General features: G+C 35.3%; 1 protein-coding gene across 3 annotated transcripts in view; it reads right to left on the reverse strand.

Annotated features, from left to right (window-relative positions):
- Positions 1-21,037, reverse strand: part of slc6a15 (solute carrier family 6 member 15) — a 34,702-nt gene extending 13,665 nt beyond the window's left edge. Inside the window, exons 1-6 of one of the 3 annotated variants that reach the window (XM_073929296.1) lie at positions 19,733-21,037; positions 17,898-19,482; positions 9,965-10,122; positions 9,700-9,826; positions 7,001-7,182; positions 299-409 (exon numbers count right to left, since the gene is read on the reverse strand). In XM_073929296.1, the coding sequence (XP_073785397.1) occupies positions 299-409; positions 7,001-7,182; positions 9,700-9,826; positions 9,965-10,122; positions 17,898-18,207 (888 nt within the window). In that variant the 5' untranslated portion in view covers positions 18,208-19,482; positions 19,733-21,037. Of the gene's footprint in view, positions 1-298; positions 410-3,708; positions 5,646-5,688; positions 7,183-9,699; positions 9,827-9,964; positions 10,123-17,897; positions 19,483-19,732 lie in introns of those variants that run through there. The other 2 variants (NM_001245072.2, XR_012393737.1) reach the window with 2 other exon arrangements.
- Between the last annotated feature and the right edge of the window lie 306 nt (positions 21,038-21,343).

Below are 21,343 nucleotides of genomic sequence, written 5' to 3' on the forward strand. Positions count from 1 at the left end.
TAACGGCCACAACAAGACAGTCAACTGCGTTCAGGCTTTGCTAAGAAAAGAGTTAATTCACTTCTGTTGAATCACGTCACAAATGCATGCTGGCATATCTGGCGGGTATATTGTTTCCATAGATACACCTACTAGTCTCCACTGGACCGAGACGAAGAATACACATGGGAATTAGTAATGGGTGATTATGATCATTTTGAATGAATTGGATTAATTGCTGATGTATGAAGCAGAGCATGTCAGGTAAATTGGTCTAATCATTGTGGCAGCATGTCATCTGCTCTGCATTGTGTCTTACCTTGGGGGTAAACATGTGGATGATGCCGTCCACAGAACCCTTAAGCAGGAAAGCACGAGCCAGGAAACAAATAAGCACCACGTAAGGGAACAGAGAGCTGAAGTACATCACCTGCAATCACACATGACCAAAACAATTAGTAAATAATGTAAACGTATAATGTTATAATTGATAAAAAAATAACATTTTGATCTCTATTCTCCATGCTAGCGTTTTTTAAACCGTATTACACATGAAAAGTGTCCTCAGTTGCTGACAAACTTGTTTTGAATGATAAAATATTTGATAGTCAGGGGTGGCATGGTGGCTCAGAGGCACTGTCACCTGACAGCAAGAAGGTCGCTCGTTAAAGTCCCGGCTGGGCAGTTGGCATTTCTGTGTGGATTTGGTATGTTCTGCCCGTGTGGGTGTGGGTTTCCTCCGGGTGCTCCGGTTTCCCCCACAGTCCAAAGACATGTAGTATATGTGAATTAGGTCAACTAAATTGGCAAGTGTATGTGTGTGTGTCTGAATGTGAGAGTGTATGGGTGCAACCTAGTACTAGGTTGCAGCTATTAGGGCTGTGTAAAACATATGCTGGCATACTTGGCGGTTCATTCCGCTGTGGCGACTCATGATAAATAAGAGAGACTAAGCCAAAGGAAAATAATTGAATAAATGACAGTCTGGACACAAGGAACATACTTGCTGCACGTCTCATAAAATATTAAAAAATGTCAATGTCTGCGAGAAAGAGAAGAGCAGAGGTGTGGATAAATGGGAAAAGAAATGGGAAAAGACAAGGTAACATACAGCCAAATGCATACAAACAGAAAAATACATACATCAAATCATGCAAATTGTCTGTGAGTATATATGTAAACATATATGGTTACGTTTGGAGAATATCATGTATACCAGTATATTGAAGCTGTACATTTGAAGCAGCAAAATAAACCTGCTGCTGTCTGTTATTTTATTTAATTTAAAAGAGAAACAGAAAATCACCAACTGCTCTTTAATAAATTAAGTTTTACAAACTAATTTCGAGAGGAGCATGTGATATGATTGATTGTGGATGGTCTCTCATCTGTAATCACTAGTACACCAGTTGGATTATTTCAAACTCACTATAAATAGCCTGTCTAGCATTACTTTCTTATCTTCATTTTTTAAAGTATCCCCCCTTCCACCCCATCTCCACCTTTTTCTTTATCAGGGGGAGTTCTTGAGAACTACATGATCTCGTAGTTGTCTCCAAGCTCAGGGTTCTTTCCAAGGACAGCATGCCAAATCTGCTATTAATAATAAGTAATATTTAAGTGTGAACTTAAATTATATATTTTTTTATTTTATTAAATAGCTCACCACACTATTTTATTACCACTATTTTATTAAAAATAACCTCACCTCTGCAACCCCTAAATATTCTTAATTCTGAGTGTGCCTCACACAGATGAGTGGGCTTAACAAACCACCTGTAGAAAACATCTCTCTGGCACTTTAACCAACACTTGCACCAGCTTTTTGCACATTTGTACCTGACACATTTTTACAATCACTCCATGTAAAAAAAAACATTGCACAAAAAACTTTGTGCATCTATATGAAGTGTAATTCATACAGGTGAGTAGGCTTGACAAACCACCTGTAGAAACACACACACTCTTCTTGTTGAATCACTGAATTCCTTCTCAATTACAAGTTGCTCTGGGGAAAAAATGCTGCTAAAGGACTAAATGTAAATGTCTGCTTTAGAAAATACATGAATGAATGAACAATGCTTCATGTAGAAGCATGTTAAGAATAATGAATTTTACTAAAAAGAAAGCTATGTTCTCTTTTTGAGAAGTGTTTTTTTAAGTGTTGACTCCAGGAGTACATAAGAAGTTGGAGAATTTTGAATAAATAAATGGTCATTAACAATTGAACTAAACCTGTTATATTTTTGTCAAGTAAATCTACAGTAAATTGAAAGTATGTAATGTTTCAGCTAGAGGACATGTATTCACAACAAACAAAGAAGTAGTTTGATGATGCAGTGACAGAGTGTGCAATCATGGGAGTTGTGGTCTAGTGTTTGGGATACTTTAATAAAAAATATTATGCCTTTTAGCAACTTAGTGAGTTATGAGTAAAAAACAAATCAGATGACTAAAGTAATTATGGCTAGACAGATTTGAAAAATCTTAAGACTTTTCTCATAACATCACATCCCAAATGACTAGACAAACCTGCTTGAAATCTGATCTTGCCAGTGTGATCAGAGGGAAATTCATTTATTCATATTTTATGCATTATTATATTTTAAAAATCGGACATATAGATGGTTTGTTTCATTTGGTATTTTGGGAGTACAATGAAGCACACTGGAGTCATTGGAGATATATTTTTTCTGTACTACTTGTCTAAACAAAGTCGTGTGCAGTGCTTATTTTAACAGAAGTACAGAAAGATGTAAGATGATAATGCTGAATTAATAAAGCTAATTAGTACTACAAAAGCATATAGTTCATAAAAAGATATATATATATTTATAATAGATCAATATAATATATAAATAATAGTACAATACAATTAATGACTCATACATTGCAATGCTGGGCGAGGTTGGAGTGCAGTACAGTCATGAAGTCACACCTCAAATATAAATTGATAATTTTCTCCTTTACAAAAAAGAATCATTTGAGCACTTAATGGAAAATCCCAAATCTTAATCCTTAAATGATAAACTTTTTGGTTTAAAATTGGTTTATAATATTGATTTTATGAAAGAATTCCACAAATAATGTACATTAGCTCACTGTAATTTTTCTGTTATTGCATGACCATAATGCTGAAAAAGGTTACTGACTCATCTCTGATTCATCAAGGGCGAACCGATCTTAAAGCGTAAGAAAAAAGTGTAAACTTTAATTATCCCACAACTTAGAAGATTAAAAGAAACACTTTCTGTGTGGCTCCTGAAAAATGAAGCATCAAGAAGGTCTTATAAAGGTCTATCAACCCCTCTTCCTGCACTGTAATTCTACACTACAGCATCTTCAAACACTAGTACTTGTCTTGGCAACCAGTAATTGCCATGTTTTTGAGCACATAAAATGACACACATACACACAAAAAGAATGTAATCGTGTGCTTTTTGCTGAAGGTGCTCTTTTGTGGCAATGCTGAATGAGACTTTGGTTATCGTTTTTGAGGTAAATCCCTGATTAGGCTTTAAAGAGAGTACTTATCCCCTTCAGAGAATGACTTACTTTATCCCATACTATAATGACCTTACTGATACAGTCAGGGGGCACACTTAGAAAGCAGGAATCCATCTGCTGGTTTGACTGGGAATATAGCTGTTATACTGTTATTAGCAAACATCCACAATGGAAGTCAAAATTATTAGTCCTCCTGTGATTTTTTTTTTCTTTTTCTTTTTTAAATGTTTGCCAAATGATGTTTACCTGAACAAGGAATTTTTCACAGTATTTCCTATAATATTTTTTATTTATATTTTTAGTCTAATTTGATTTATTTCGAGCAGAATAAAAGTTTAAAAAATTTTTAAACCATTTTAAGGTCAATATTATTAGCCCCCTCAAGTAATATTTGTTTTGGATTGTCTACAGAACAAACTATTGTTATACAACGACTTCCCAAATTACCCTAACTTGCCTAGTTAACCTAATTAAGTCCTTAAATTGCACTGTAAGCCGAATACTAGTGTCTAGTCAAATATTATTTTCCATAATCATGGCAAAGATAAAATAAATCAGTTAATAGTTTTAATAACTCATTTCTAATATGTTTAGAAATGTGTTGAAAAATCTCTTCGTTCCGTCAAATAGAAATGGCTAATAATTGTGACTTTAACAGTATTCATTGTAGATATTGAAACCTTGTAAATAAACTGTATATTTCTTTACATATACACCAGGCAACTTGTATAGATACTTCACCTAAAAATGAAAATTCTATCAATAAGTACTCCCCTTCATGCTGTTCCAAACACTTAAAACTTTCATTTATCTTCAGAACGCTAGTTGAGATATATTGGTTAAAATCTGAGAGCTCCCTCATTCTCCAATGGTTCTGACTCTTTCCAGAAATGCACCAATAAACATTGTCAAAACACTTCACTTGCCTTCAGTCGATTTATTGGAATACAGTTATATTATGAAGGCACAAGAATACTTTTGTGCCACATTTAAAACAAAAATGGTTGACATGGTGGCTCAGTGGTTAGCACTGTTGCCTCACAGCAAGAAGGTCACTGGTTCGAGTCCCGGCTGGGTCAGTTGGCATTTTTGTGTGGAGTTTGCATGTTCTCCTCGTGTTCGTGTGGGTTTGCTCTGAGTGCCCTGGTTTTCAGACAAGCGCTATAAGTGAATTGAATGAACTAAATTGGCCGTAGTGTATGTGTGTGAATGAGTGTGTGTGTGTGTATGGATGTTTCCCAGTATTGGGTTGCAGCTGGAAGGGCATCCACTGTGTAAAAAATATGCTGGATAAGTTGGCGGTTCATTTCCCTGTGGCGACCCCTGATGAGGGACCAAGCTGAAGGAAAATGAATGAATGAATATAACAAAAATAATGACTTTATTCAACAGTTTCTTTTGCTCAGTGTCATGACACTGAGGAAAAGAAACTGTCAAATAAAGTTGTTATATTTATCTAAAATATCTTATCTTTTTGTTGTGAAGATGAATGCATGTCTTGAGAGTTTGGAAAAACATTGAGGTGAGTAATTGTAAACTCACTCTCATTCAGTAAACTGTATTTTTATTTTTGGCTGAACTAGCCTTTTAATGTCAAGAGAGCAAACCATGTAAATTGTGCACACATTTGGAAGTTTAGTTCAGTGATAGAGACACTCGTGTGTATTTGCAGAAATTACTTCACGCAGATCTGTAGTTTCAGTAGGCATGGGCTGGTATAAGATTGTGACGGTATGGTAACCTTGGATAAATATATCAGGGATTGACAGTATTGGGATTACTGCTCTAAAATATATATTTTTAAAATGTCTGGTTAAAAACAAAAACTTCTTTCCTCATTGAACACAATATATTTTAAATTGGGAAACATTAAAAATATTTTGGAGCAGTAAACTTGTCTGACTAAATAATTCAAATGAACCCTTGACTTTTGCTGTCTTTAATAGTGTCAAAAACACAGATTTCTTCACAATTTAAAACGGCATCTTTGGATATCTTTTCTGCTGGAGATACTGTTGTCCGAAAAAAAAGAAAAAGTAAAAAAACTCTTACATATACTGTAGGAACGGCATAACAGAAAATGTTGGGGGTTTAAAACCTTAACTTTTCCAAACCACTGTATACCTTGAAAATGGTTATGCAGTGTTGCTTCAATTTGTCTAGGCTTAAAATTTATAAGAAATTTTGCTCACACTGATTTACCATAAATCCTTTAAATGAAAGTAAATAATGACGTCTGTGGTTGCCAGAACTTCAGTACAAAAAATATAATCAACGATTTAGGTTGTATTAATAGAACTTAAATTACAGTTATTTTCTCTATTATAAAATAAAAACCATATTAGCACAGGTGGTAAGTAAAAACATTGTATTTGTAGCTTTTTGACATGATAATATAAATGTTACAATATAAAACAATAGTGTCATCATAAATGCAAAAGCAAAGCATAATCATGGTAGTACATATGAAAATAAAATAATGCAAGACATAGTTAAAGTCTGCATGAACTAGAAGCTGCGACCATTTTTTTCATATTGTGATGCAGTCCCTAGAGAAATGGAATATTAAATGATTAAAAAGTGGGTGTGGCTTGTTTTTTTCTACTGTGAGTTGATTGGATGTAGTAAAGTAGGCATTCCATTCAGAATGACTGGGAAAAGGGTATTGCAAGAGTTATGACCTAACAGACACCTCCTCCTCCTCATCTTTTCTGTTTGTTGTCATGGCGCTGTCAAAACTGACACTTGGAGTTATGTTAGCCATGCCAAACAGCATAGAATCACCAAGAGGCTACACTGTAGTGCAATTTCGGAAACAGTAACTAGATGGCGTGGCGGCCATTTTGGAATGAAAACTCCAATAGAACAATATATACTATACTATATATAAAATAAACTATTAAAAGTGCTGATGATGGTTAAAGTAAGTGCTGTATTGTCATCTTTCAGGTTGGATCTCAGCTTTAATACGCTTTTTAGATAAATAAATAAACAAAGCAGCTGCTTGCCATCGCAACAGCAAAAAAATCCAATGGACAGCCAATCGCTTTACTCCAAAATGGCGGAATCCAGGGCTTTTGGTGGGCCAAAAGGTTTTATTTATTATAGATAATCACCACTTATAGTAAAGAAAAATATTTAAGAAATTGAGAAATGTTAAAAAACATCACATTTTTATAGTATTTAGCAATTAAAAATTGTTGTATTTAATAAAATCCTTTTTTTATTTCTTTAAGGTTTTTTAATGCTGCTAATAATAAAGCAGCTGTTTAAAGGGAAGCAGCTCTGATGTAATGGTACCACATGTGGTCTAATTTGTATAGATGCTGCGTCACGTTTCACAAGGTTACGCAGGCCTGGATCACATGAGACACTGATGGCTCTCACTGATATCAGACGGTCAGTGTTGCTCACTGTGTGATGCTTCAAACACATCCCTTGAGGTCTTTGCTGACTTTTATTGTAGGACTACTAGCAGACATTCTTCCAATAAAACATAAAACGCCTTTCTCACCTTTCCAGATGACTGGATACCCTTGATCATAGCAAGGCACACCATGGTCCAGGCTGCCAACAGGCACAAAGTCATCCTCCAGTTGAGTCCTCCACCCTCTGAGATGGAGTCAGAGATATCCAGAGCCACACGATACCAGTAGTAGGTCGTGGCCGAACTCTTTTCACACTCTGGTTCAATATCTACACAATAACATGACAATTATAATCTTGTATAGTATCAGAAAAAGAAATCATTTAATACATAAACTGAATTGTTTCTGCTATATAGTAGAAATCAGAATCGTTAGCCCCCCTTTGAATTTTTTTTCTTTTTAAAATATTTCCTAAATGATGTTTAACAGAGCAAGGAAATTTTTACAGTATGTCTGATGATATTTTTTTCTGGAAAAAGTCGTATTTGTTTTATTTCGGCTAGAATAAAAGCAGTTTTTTAGGTTAATTATTTATTAAAATTATTAGCCCCTTTAAGCTATATATTTTTTCGATTGTCTACAGAACAAACCATTGTTATACAAAAACTTTCCTAATTACCCTAACATGCCTGATTAACCTAATTAACATAAGCCTTTAAATGTCACTTTAAGCTGTATAGAAGTGTCTTGAAAAACATTATAAAATATTATTTACTGTCATCATGGCAAAAATAAAATAAATCAGTTATAAGAAATGAGTTATTAAATTTATTATGTACAGAAATGTGTTTAAAAAAGCTGCTCTCTTTTAAACAGAAATTGGGGAAATAAATAAACAGGGGGGCTAGTAATTCTGACTTCAACTGTGTGTGTGTGTGTGTGTGTGTGTATGTATGTACAGTATATATATATATATATATATATATATATATATATATATATATATATATATATATATATATATATATATATATATATATATATATATATCATACATCTTTGTTTCTTAACCACATCTGGGAAACCACCAGCTCTGCACATTTTCCATCTCTCCATAACCAACCACCTGATTCAGATCATTAGCAAAGACTGAAAGACCTGTAATGCCAGCCTGATCTTACGAGGAAACGTAAGTATTTTACTTTTTGTCAGCTTAGTGTACGAAAATGTATGATTTTAAAAACGAGGCGTGGCACCCAACCCCAACCCTAACCCCAACCGTCATTGGGTGATGAGCAAATCGTACTTAATTGATTAGATCATACGAATTTGCTACTAAATCAAAAGATTACGAATTGCCGTGAGATTGCGTTGGTAATGCGTGTAACAGACAAAGGCGGCATCCAAAACATGCAGTGTTGGTGGTCCACCAGGAACTTGGTTGAGAAACAGTGTCATACACAGATATGGAGATCACCTGAAAATGGTCAGTTTCTCTGGATTTCTTATGGATTTGGGTAAAATGTTAATCATTGGTTTATTCTGATGACAGTTCTTACACAATTCAAACAACAATATTACAACTTGGAGCATTTTTTGGCAGCACTTTACAATATTGGACATGTAGTTAATGATTATGTTACAGTTAATATATTTACTAACATGAACAAACAATGAAAAATGCTTGTACAGCTTTTTATTAATCATAAACATTTACTAATGCATTATTAAAACCCAACGCTGTGCTTGTTAACATTAGTTAACAATGTTGACATGACTTAACATTGAACAACTGTATTTTCATGAACTAAGGAACATCAATGCGCTAATGAATATTGTTTCTTGTTTGTTAATGTCAGTAAAAGTACATTAACTAACATTAACTACATGTGCCATGTTGTAAAGAGTTGCCACACTTTTATTCTAGAAAATGAGTTGGTCAGAATAATTAATGTTTTAATTGATTGAAATGGAGTAATTCTATTAAATATCACATTTCTTTACCCTTTTTAAGTTGGTAACATTCTTGGTATAGTGTTTATACAAATATTTGGCAGTTCTTTTGTTATTTTATGAAAAAAAAGAAAAGAAATTAGAAAAGAAATGTCTTTAGTAATCAAACCTTTAATCCAAAAATAGGTTTTGTCTAACACATAACTATAAATCGTACATCCAAATACAAATTTCAAATTGATTATTTTAAAGGGGACCTATTATGCCCCTTTTTACAAGATGTAAAATAAGTCTCTGATGTCCCTACTGTGTGTATGCAAAGTTTAAACTCAAAACACCTCATAAATAATGTTTTATAACTCTTTTAAACTGTCCTTTTTAGACTTTGATCCAAATTGTGACATTTTGGTGGCTGTCACTTTAAATTTAATTGATATTGTGCTCCCAGCCTTATTTTAAAAAGAGGGTGGAGCTAAAATACCTATGCATTACCATAGAAGCAGATTCAAAAAGGCTGCTTCTCACTCAGGGTTGTTTATGCTAATGAGGCAGAGATCATCAATAATAGGCAGGGCTTCCACCTATGATGACATGTATAAAGGGTGTATGTTAATCATGTTGTGATTATAAAAAATGGTATTGATTCATTTGTACCATTAATAGCTGGCTATATTCACATAACTGTTGCCACATAAGGGTGTTTAAACACCTTATAAAGTAATTTTTTTAGTAATAGGTCCCTTTATAATTATGCTTCTTCCCCCTAATATTCATTTTTGCAAAACAATAAAAAACATAGTGAAAAACCTAAACTATACCTGACCGAACTTGGAAGTTATAAGCATTTAAAAAATATAAATGTAATGTTATGGTCTTCTTTAGATTGTCTTACATGTATTTGTTTTATTTTTGACCAGGGGACACTCATGCCAGGGAAGAGGCTGCTGGAAAGACTGTGAGAAGTAGAAGAGACTCCAGCCAATGATGACATTGTAGTAGAGTGCCACAAAAAAGCACACCTGCAATAAAAGAAAACACTGTTATACATTTTTGTCTGCACCTTCTACTCCATCTCCCCAGGGTGCCTTTCTGCCTATATTTACACAATGCACTTGAAATAAGTTATTTTTATAGTACACTAAAGCGGTGATATTCACCAAACAGCTGGCGAAGCCGATGCCACCCAGATGTGGGCTGATGTAGTTCCAGACTCCGATGCTGCCCCGACGGATGCGCTGACCCACCGCCAGCTCCAGGAAGAAGAGGGGAATCCCAATCAAAAGCAGAAGAATCAGGTAGGGAACCAGATATGCTCCTAAAAAGAAGATAAGGTATGATCAAAGCTCTGCTTCTTTAACCCTTGTATCCTTTTAAGGATGTTTTTATCCACTCTGGGGGGATTTTGAGTCTTAATTTGGCCACAACCTTCTCTGTGTTTCAGCAAATGGAATGATTGTTGGCGACAAATCTTATTTCACACATATTTTGGCAAATACAACAAAACACTCTGGGCAAATTTGCTACACTTTTGTTATGTTTGTGTTTCTTGATTGTTGGTGTTTTTCCCTCCTGATGGGAGGAGGTACAATTTGTCGTCTTTACTGTTGAATCATCAGTTGCAATGCAAAAAAAAGCTTAGTTTCTGGTTTTTATATTGAGTATATATAGTGTGTGTGTGTGTGTGTGTGTGTGTGTGTGTGTGTGTGTGTGTGTGTGTGTGCGCGTGCGTGGGTGTGTGTCTGAGCGTGTGAGAGAGACCTTTGTGCATTTACCTTGAAATGTCTGAGAAAATCAAAATAAGCACCTGAGCTCTCAGAGCAAAGTAAACATAGTAAGTGTAATTATAATTTGTTTTTATACTCCATAGATCTTCATATAAAAGCTAGAAACTTGTTTTCACAGGCAAAGGCAGGGTTCATACACATTTTTAATACTTAAATTCCATGATTTTCCTATGACTTTTCCAGGACTTTGAGTAAATTTTCATGACCTAATGTTTCATGTAGTGTCAATATACTGCATTTACATAGACATTATTATTTACGTAAATAATAAGAAAAACAATGCACCTTCAAATTTATTACAACATATCATAAAACACAAAACAAATCTATTTAGTTTGAGTTTATTTTATATATCTATTGTATGTAAAATATATTTAGATAATGCTTACATATGGCAGTTCATTCCTGCTGTGGCACCTCTGAAATTGAGACTAATCCAAAGAAAAATGAATGAATGAATGAATGCTTAAGCAGCATTCATAATGTGAAACCAATGTTTTTGGCAAAAGACAGGAAAGAAGTAAAGACAACTAACCTATATTCAAGTTTACAGATAATAGGTAAACTAATTTCCATGACCTTTCCAAAACTTTGTACGGCTTTTTACTTTTCCAAAACCGTTCCACGCCTAGAAAATGCCATGTCAAAATTCCAGGACTTTTCCAGGTTTTCCATGACCGTATGAACCCTAAAGGGTTAATGGTACCAACTGATAATTAACAATTAAAATGACTCATTTGAACTCTTTCCAACAGGCAAACCGCAATCAAAACTACATGATTATTTGGTGTCTAAGCTTTGCAATCAAAAATGTGTTTATAATGGAAGTCAATGGGGCAAAAACAGCCACCAATATAACGAAAGAGTAGTCAATTTGAACAATACAGAAGGGTTAAAGCTTCTACACAAAAGTTATGTCAGAAACAGTGTATTTATGTCACAGTTGACATTGGGTAAATGAAATCAAAATAATAACCCATTGCAATGAATCTTTAAGGTTAGTTTATGATTATTTTTATTGGCCATTATTGGTGTCATAGACTTTTTCCTAAAATATAGAAAAAAAACTAATGTATTAAAAATTAATACAAATTAACCATCAGTTAGGTTTGTCCGTAACTTATAGAAAAAGACCAAGAGCCTGATGAAGAATTTTGAGCAAAACGTTGTCAGTTTTAATATTTTATTCTTAAAATTGGCTTAGTCCCTTTATTAATCTGGGGTCGCCATAGCGGAATGAACCGCCAACTTATCCAGCATATGTTTTACGCAGCGGATGCCCGTTCAGCTGCAACCCATCACCAGGAAACATCTATAAACACTCATTCACACACACACACTCTTACACTACGGCCAATTTTAGCTTACACAATTTACCTATACTACATTTTTGGACTTGTGGGTAAAACCAGAGCACCTGGAGGAAACCCACGTGAACACGGGGAGAACATGCAAACACCACACAAAAATGCCAACTGACCCAACTGGGGTTCGAACCAGCGACCTTCTTGCTAAGAGGTGATTGTGCTACCCACTGCACCACCGTGCTGCTTTTATGCATTTATGCTATTAATTAGTTAATACAATTTAATTAATTTTTTGGTTCCAATCCAGTGTTATTTTATCATCATTAATAGCGTTTTTTTGTAATGTGTTCATATTTTTGTTATTATTTAGATTTTCCCTTGTGGTCTAATATCTATATTTCATTTATTTTAAAATAGTTAAAATAATTGTAGTTAACAACAACAACTGGTACATTTTTGCAAAATATGAATGAATAGACTCATGGAACTCACTGTGGTTGTTTGCAAATATTTTCTGTCTTGAATTAAACTCATTAGAGTAAGCCAAAAGGGGCCGATACTGACATTTCAAAAGTGTTCAAGCGTTGCCAGTGGCACAAGATAGAAAACATTCTTTCCCATTGCCTTATGGGTAACAACTTCATTACAATAGCATTGCTTTGAGAGTTCTGTTGGGCTGCTGCTTTTCTAACATGTTGTTGTCATGTGCTTTAATGGAGAAACCCACTGAGATTACCGACAATTATCATCATTTTAGACACCACCATCTGTTATATTTAGAAACTACCAAGTGGGATTAAACTGAAGTGAAATGACATGACGGATACTTAAAATGAACTGAAATGACATGCCAGATACTCGTAAAAATGCTGTGTAAACTGCAGTGTAATGCACATCAAAACCTCTTGGTTTGTGCAATCTACTTCAACTGGTCTATTTCTTTGCCTGGTAAAAATGAAGGAAAAGACTTGATTTTGTCCATCAGAAGTTAATGAGAGTTTTAAAATTAAAGTTTATTTATAAACTAATTTTAATAGGATCTTGTGCTTATGATTGCTAGCAGCCGGTCCCACATCATTCAATTTATGATTCACCAATCAGTCGTTTCCTAAGCCACTATAAATACCCTAAGTTCCATATCACAGCCATCTTCATTTTGAAGAATCCCCCTTCCACCCCTACTCCTCCTTATTTCCTAGATGGGTGGCCCTGTGGTTAGCACTGTTGCTTCACAGCAAGAATGTCACTGGTTCTAGTCCTTACCAAGCCAGCCAACATTTCTGTGCGGAGTTTACATGTTCTCCACATGCTCACGTCGGTTTTCCCTAGTTTCTTCCCACCATCCAAAAACATGCAACTTAAGTTAATTGACTAATCAAAATCGGCACCATAGACATGCTACTAGTAAGTAGTTATGTCTTAAGAGCAATCTCTTATCTGTTCATTAGCTACTAAAGCAGGTGAGTTCACTAGATCTACCTGAGCTCAAACTCCCCTTTTGCCTTTCAACGGGAGGGAGCCCCGGGCTCGAGGATCTTATGAGCATAGGGCTCTCTCCCCAGACAGCATGCCAAACAAGCTTTATAATCAATTCTTAGTTAAGTGTGAACTCTTGAAATAATAAAAAATAAATGTGGCATTATTTTATTAAAACTACAGTTGTACATTTTGGTTTTGTGGTGATTAAAGGTGACATTTCAGCCAAAATTCACACTGAAGTGATTTAAAACTTTTTTGAATTTATACCTTCTGCTAAACACAAAACAAGAAATCTGAAAAAAGCCACCACTGACAACAAAAAATACTATTGAAGTCAATGGGGTGAACTACCCCTTTAATGTTTACTTTAGTCAGATTGAGCGCTATAAGATGCTGCTTGGAAAATCAATGACTCTGCAAGTTGCGTGAAGGATGGCATCTGGTAGACTGGGAGTAGTGGTGTTTCTTGTGGGCAAAATGTGCTGTCATGGATGGCACACAGATGGTGCAGTGTTGTGGTTGTGCTACTCTGGCAGAGACAGAGGCAAATACAGCCCACACACAGTGGCCTATTTAATCTAATTAGAGATCTGCTCAGCAGGGTGGCCACACTCACTTATTATGACCTGGAAAGTAAGACACGGAAGGGCTTTGGTCAAACACTTAACAGAACATGACACAAAACAGTCGTATACAAATACAAGGAGAACACCAAATGTAGAACAGAGGTACTTCTTAAATGACAGCTGTTGTGTTGCTTTCTCTTTTTTTCTGATCAAGACATTCTCTTGATCTGAAAGTGTCGTTTACAAAGAGAAATATGCGAGTAATCATATCTACTGTATGTCATTGCTCTGAGGGAGACCAGGGTAAGAAGCTGTAATCTGCTTTCTCTTGACATTAAACAGCTTTGTGTAATCGCAGATGGGTAATATAACCTGTGATTATCCTGCACATGCAAAACGTTTCATTTCAGTGCCTTGCCTGACTAATGTGGGAACTTAGATCTCTTGCTCTGGCAACTAATTCTGAGGCATTTTTATTGGCTGATAGATTGACAAACAATTGCTTCATTATTGTGGATCTTGGATCTTGGCATGGTGGCGCAGTGGGTAGCACAATCGCCTCACAGCAAGAAGGTTGCTGGTTCGAGCCCCTGGCTGGGTCAGTTGGCATTTCTGTGTGGAGTTTGCATGTTCTCCCCGTCTTCATGTGGGTTTCCCCCACAGTCCAAAGACATGTGGTATAGAATAGGTGAATTGAATAAGCTAAATTGGCTATACATAGTGTATGTGTGTGATTGCAAGATTGTATGGGTGTTTACCAGTGTTTGGTTTTGGCTAGAAAGGCACAAAACATATGCTTGTTAGGTTGGCGGTTCATACCGCTGTGGCAACCCCTGATTAATAAAGGGACTATGCCGAAAAGAAAATGAATGAATGAAAAAATGCCATTATTTTCTCTAGATTACTTTTGTTGACAAACAATTGTTTCATTATTGTGGATGTTTATTTGTTTTAATTAAACATTCAGATTAGTTTAAAAGTGAATATTATGAAGCCCCAAAATACCTTTCTTTTCTTATAACCTCAGGGACTGAAAATACCCTGACTAGACTTGTATTTCCTGTATATGCATGAAAGAGGAAACGCATACTTGAACTTGTATATGAGGTGTAAGACATATGTCTACCTTTAGCTTGTCAGTTATTGAAAAAAGATTCTTTTGTGTCTACATGTCATAAAAACCATGATTTATTAATATTTGTATATTAACCATGTTTTTGTATATAAACCATGATTTATTAATATTTTAATATATTCTTCAATATTGATGAAGAATATATTTTAGATGTGAATAGTGTTCAATATAGATACATTTTAGCTAGACATTTGGATAAATTATAGTATATGTAAACAAAGACTATAGAATACACAAGACATGTCACTTATCTACTTTTGAATGGGGAAAAGTGTAACTGTCAATATGGCTAAAAAGCTTAGAATCACCAAGAGGCAACATTGAATAGAACGTTCTATTGCAACAGCAGCACCCACAAAGAGCATAGAATCACCAAGAGGTGACACTCCAGTGCGATTTAGGATACAGCCACTAGATGTCGCTAGTGTCACGAGGCGGCCATTTTGGAATGAAAATTCATATAGAACAAGAGAATATTATAAGTCTGTAAAATAAACTATTAAAAGTGCTGATGATTGTGATAGTAAGTGTTGTATTGTCCTCTTTTAGGTCGTATCTCAGCTTTAATGCGCTTTTTAAATAAAAAATAAATAAATAAATAAAAAACAAAGCAGCTGCTTGCCATCCGACAGCAAAAAGATCCAATGGAGCTGTTGCTGGGTGCTGCTGTTGCAATGGAACATTCTATTAAAGCTCACCTAGGTTACCCCTTTTTTTCAGATTTAATATAAGTCTTTTGTGTCCCCAGAATGTGTCTGTAAAGTTTCAGCTCAAAACACCCGTCAGATTATTTATTATAACTTTCAGAAGTGTCTGTATTATAGCTGGTAAAACCTGGTTGCTGTTTTTTTGTGCTGGGCCTTTAAGGCTAGTCCTCCCTGCCCACCGTTCCCACGTGCCTGTCAGCAACATGCCTCAATTGCCGCCCTCGGCTGCCTCAGGAAGCAGATCTCACGTAGCGCTTGTAAAAAATACTACAGTAAGAACTTTACCAATGAGAATTTAATGCATTTTTTGTGGAGTTGCAATAATGAGCCACACACAATGTTGTTACAAACTTCACACACACACACACACAGCGAGGACACGCACAAAAACACACACACACTCTCACACACACAGAGAGAGAAAGCGCACGATTAGCTTTGCACTCTTTTTGCACGCATATGTGACTGGAAACAGGTTAATATACACTGCTGTATGGATATCTGTATGTTAATGTAGAAAATAAAGCTGATTTAACATCCACAAACCGGGATTGAAGCGTCTTCTTTTATAATTGTTCTTACATGCGGCTGTGCTGATTAAGTAAATCTGAAGTGAATCGCTGTAATTCATTACACACATGCACCGTTTTAAAAACATTTTAAACTTGTAAAACTCACTCTTGATCACATTTGATGATGATTGATGATCCTAGCAAACTTAACAGAGCTTTTATTTCCGGTTGCTTTGCGCTCGTCCTGCCTTGTTGATATGATATATTGTTACTACGGAGACGTGTTAATGCGCGCAGCTGTCGATCAATATTGGTGGGCGGGGGGACCGCACTTCTACGTCAAGTTGCAGTCGATCTGAAAACCTATCCAATTGGTCCACCGTTTTTATGCTGTTAAATTTGAAAAAAAAGGACTGGGTGTGTTTATATCACTCCAATATGATAGTATATACACTTTACGTAAACACATGTCTGTCCTATCAGCATTAAAAGTAGATTTTTTACCATAGGTGCCATTTAAGTGTTGCCTCTTGGTAATTCTAAGCTCTTGGGCGCCCAGCAACAGCCTTATTGCTTTAAAAATTGTGTGTTTTCATTGAGATTTTGTTTAAAATGTAACTTTTCAAGGGGGGGGTGTACTCATTTATGATAAGAGCTTATATATATATATATATATATATATATATATATATATATATATATATATATATATATATATATATTTTAACTCATATTTAACTCAATATTTGTATTCGTTCTGTCTAACGTTAGTTAACCGTGCTGTTGTTCAATTGGAATTTTCCTTTCAAAATGGACACTGAGTGACCCTTGCGTCATCTAGTGGCTGCTTCCTAAACAGCAACAGAGTGTTGCCTCTTGGTGATTTTTAGCTCTTTGATATGACAAATGAATCCTGCCTTCCAATTTTACTTTAACATTTGCGCCATTGTTTTATTTATGACTGCAATTTGTTTGTTATATGTATGTAATAAATTGCATAAAATATCCTTCCTACAAAAATCATCCTAATCAATCTAAAGCAATGACTTTCCAAATAGAGCTGTTTAAGTCAGCTGATGCAATTGTATTTATATCACAATATATATAGCAGGGGGAAAAATATCACAATGTCAAATTTTTCCAATATTGTGCAGCCCTACCCTTAAGCAATTTTTTTTTCTCTCATTTGCCTACAGAACAAACCATTGTTATACAATGATTTGCCTAATTGCCCTAACCTGTCTAGTTAACCTAATTATTCAAGTTAAGCCTTTAAATTACACTTTAAACTGAATACTAGTGTCATGAAAATAACTAGTAAAATATTATTTACTGTCTTCATGGTCAAGATAAAATACATCAGTTATTAGAAATGAGTTATTAAAACTATTATGTTTAGAAATGTGTTGAAAAAATATTCTCCCTCTTAAACAGAAATTGAATAGTAGGGCTAATAATTCTAACTTCAACTGTATATAATGTTAGTTTTTAAAACTTAAATTACATTGCTTTCCTGCTGGACAAATGAAGATAATCCATTTGAATAATGCAGTGTTCATGAACAAATGTTTAATTAATTTTACTTAAATGCTTAACATACCGCCACCGTTTTTCTGGCACAAGTAGGGGAACCTCCAGACATTGCCCAGGCCTACTGAAAAACCCACTTGGGCCAGGATGTACTGGAGTTTGCTGCCCCAGGCGGGCCTCTCCTCCTCTTCCTCCTCCTCCTCCTCCTCTGATCCCTCCTCAACATCCTTCTGCTTATTCTGAGGAACATCTCCTACCATTAGAGAGCTCTTCTTGAAAGAGTCATCACAACTGTCTTCATTGGAGAGCAAATCTTTGACTGATTCCGTAACGTCATCATCGTCAATCTCTCTCTTGATGGTTTTGCTGTTTTTGGGCATTTGAAAATGTCTTTATTGGCGATGGGGTGGAAGAGAGTCTAGGAAATCCTTTTTGGTAGGTTAAGTGAGGGTCAGACATACAAAGGTAGGTCAGAGAGAGTGATTTAGACTGTAGACAGGAAAACGTGGGCTGAAGGGATGTTTATCTTCTCATTTTCACACTATGGGTTTCCTGTGAAATGAAAACAAAGAACAGAAACTAAAAAGCTAATTCCCCTAAAATGATGCAATGTGTATCTTGTTTGCATGATATATACAGAATAGTATAGTAACACACAGTAAATTTATGCAGACCCGTAGCCAGGGTATGGGAAGGGATGGTTCTTTTTACTTAAAAAGTGGACCTTTTTGCAGTTATTAGCCTCATTTGCTATTCAATTATGAGGTTTAAATGCTGCAGTTTAGTGATATTTTAAGCCCTAATCTTTGCTGTATTAGCTTGTCGGATGTTGTCGAACCAAACTTTTTGATGTACCAAATTTATTTCCTACAATTTGGTAAAAATGCTCACCGTATTATTTTACTACAAAGTATATGTTTATATGTTTATAAAATTGCATTTAAACTGTGAGTTATTCAAGTTTTATAAATGATGTTATGAGATAAGCGTTTAACAAAAGTCAAAATAAAGAAATATGAAAAAATACTTAATTTTAAAATACAACTTTATTATCTTTATTATCCATTCATTAAAAATGCAATTACAATCTTTTAAAACTAGTTTTGAATTAAAAACAGTAACCGTTTATTGGCAAATAACAAACTGGACAGCTCATTTAACTTTTCTCAGTCAGAATTTGGCCATTTGAATAATAAAAATTTAAGCTTGTCTTAAAGCCTTTTTCTATCGATTATTTTCACAATATATAATGGACAAATGAGCTCACGTATCGGTCAAATTCTGGACTTTGTCAGTGGGGGAGTGGGTCTTTCAAACCACCCGAACTCCCTCTGGCTACAGGCCTGATATGTATTAACTGTGAGATAGAGAGAGAGATAGAGTGACTATATCATTAAAAATTGTGTGGCAAGAGAGTATTTGTGTATACCTCCTGTACACACACAAGCACAATCTCCTTTGGTATTTTAATACTTTTATAACATTTCATGATGAGTATCATGGGTTATGTAATTGTTAAATGTTCACTATTAATTGTTGTAGCTGTTGAATTAATTTAGAAAGATTGAATAAACATAAGGACATCATATACACAAGTTTTCCAGAGCCCTGCTGTTGCCCCATATAACCTAGAGCAGTGTTTCTCAACCACGTTCCTGGAGGACCACCAGCTCTGCACATTTAAATCAAACACACCTAATTCAGATCATCAGCTCATTGACTGAGACCTAAAGACCTGAAATGGGTGTGACAGACAAAAGGGACATCCAAAACATGCAGTGTTAGTGGTCCTCCAGGAGCGTGGTTGAGAAACACTGGCCTGTTTAGTTGCCAAAGGAAGATTTTAATTTTGGTTAGTTAATGTAAATATAAATTACTTTTTGAACGTACACTAAACTCCGCCACATTCATCTAATAATATGACATCGTTCAAATGAATACATTATAAATCAGTCAATATGCAATGACTGACGAGAAGAGAAAGACCGAAAGTCAATTGTAGAAATCGAGACACCTGTAATCCCCAGAGTATCTTAAGTAACTGGGGCAAGTTATAAATTGTTTCTGGGGGAAACGCATAGACTAACGTTACATTTAATTTCGCCTTTATTGTAATCAGGGCAGATATGATAAGTGATTTCAATGGCAGGAGGCTCAGAATAACCAATTAGCCGCGTCACAGCTTATTCCATCTGACATCAAATGTCAACTCAAACCAACCGAACAGTCGGAACACGATCATATTTCGCGTCTAAATAATTTAGCCTCTCTTCAGAGCACGAGGTCTGTTCATTTGCATACGAACCCAAACAGACAAGAGCGCGCCTTCTGTATTCACGTGGCTGAGGCGCCCAAGAAAAGCAGGTTTGAAACGCGACTTTCAGTTAATAAAAGAAAATAATAGTTTTAACATCATTAAATCAGCCTTTTGTGACTCGAATCCATTTTATTTTTGTTGAATTGTATACAGAACCACGAGCCGACAAATGTGAGTAATGATGCTGTGCGGCGCGCTCTCGGCAGCAGCAGCTCATGTGATGCATGGATTTCTTTCAAGGCTGCACCTTTCCATAGATCAGCCTTCAGTACAACACGCTTCCTTTTCGTAATTGATTGTAGCCTATTTATTCAAATATTTCTCTTTAAATATATGACATATGAACTCCTTTTGAATCCAAAAAAGAAGCATATAAATGTATATATGTCATTGTTAAAAATGTCATAAAATATATAGGCGCAAGGAGGAAAAAAAAAAAACGTAATAAATAATTTGTCTTTAGCATAGGCCTGTGTTTAAATATGAATATATAATGAAATTACGATTGTTCTATTGAAATGTATTTTAAGAGGGTTATTTTAAAGATTAAAAATATGTTATTGCACTGATTTGAAAAGCTAATCTTGTTATTATGAATAATATAGCCTGTACATTTTTAAAGAACTTAATTTGACCCCCCGCCCAATTTTACTATGTCACCCATGTGCGAGGTTTCATCATACACACTGCATCTGATTGCGCAGCCGTTCTGCCATCACACTGTATGTTAAATCAGCACAGTCGAATAGAAAATAAAATCGTCTTACCTTATTACGAATGAAAAGGAAATGGATTATGGCTTTAAAGCTGGTTGTTCGACTTGAAGGCGGTTTATGTTCGATGGTTTGGAGATGCATGTACGGCTCATATAAAATCTGATGTAAATGTGATGCAGGAGGCGCAGATGCTCTACTGTCTCTTTCGTCCGACCCACGCGAGATTGTCGGGGAAACTGATTTGAGTTCCTTGAAGAGCTGAATTAGGCGTGTCTTCTGTTGGCTATTAACATAATACCTTTAAATAGGTCAAACAATGTGGCAATATTACTTAGCATTTTGTTGTATAGTGTTTTTTTGGTGTCTATGGCTTATTTTTAATTTAATTCCCCCCTTTAAATGGAACAGAGTGGTACAGCCCACTACTGAGCGCCCACAAGCTGGCTTTTCGGGGCGCACCGGCATTGTATTGTAACCTCGTGC

Source organism: Danio rerio, chromosome 18, assembly GCF_049306965.1.
Source record: "Danio rerio strain Tuebingen ecotype United States chromosome 18, GRCz12tu, whole genome shotgun sequence".
Taxonomy (NCBI): domain Eukaryota; kingdom Metazoa; phylum Chordata; class Actinopteri; order Cypriniformes; family Danionidae; genus Danio; species Danio rerio.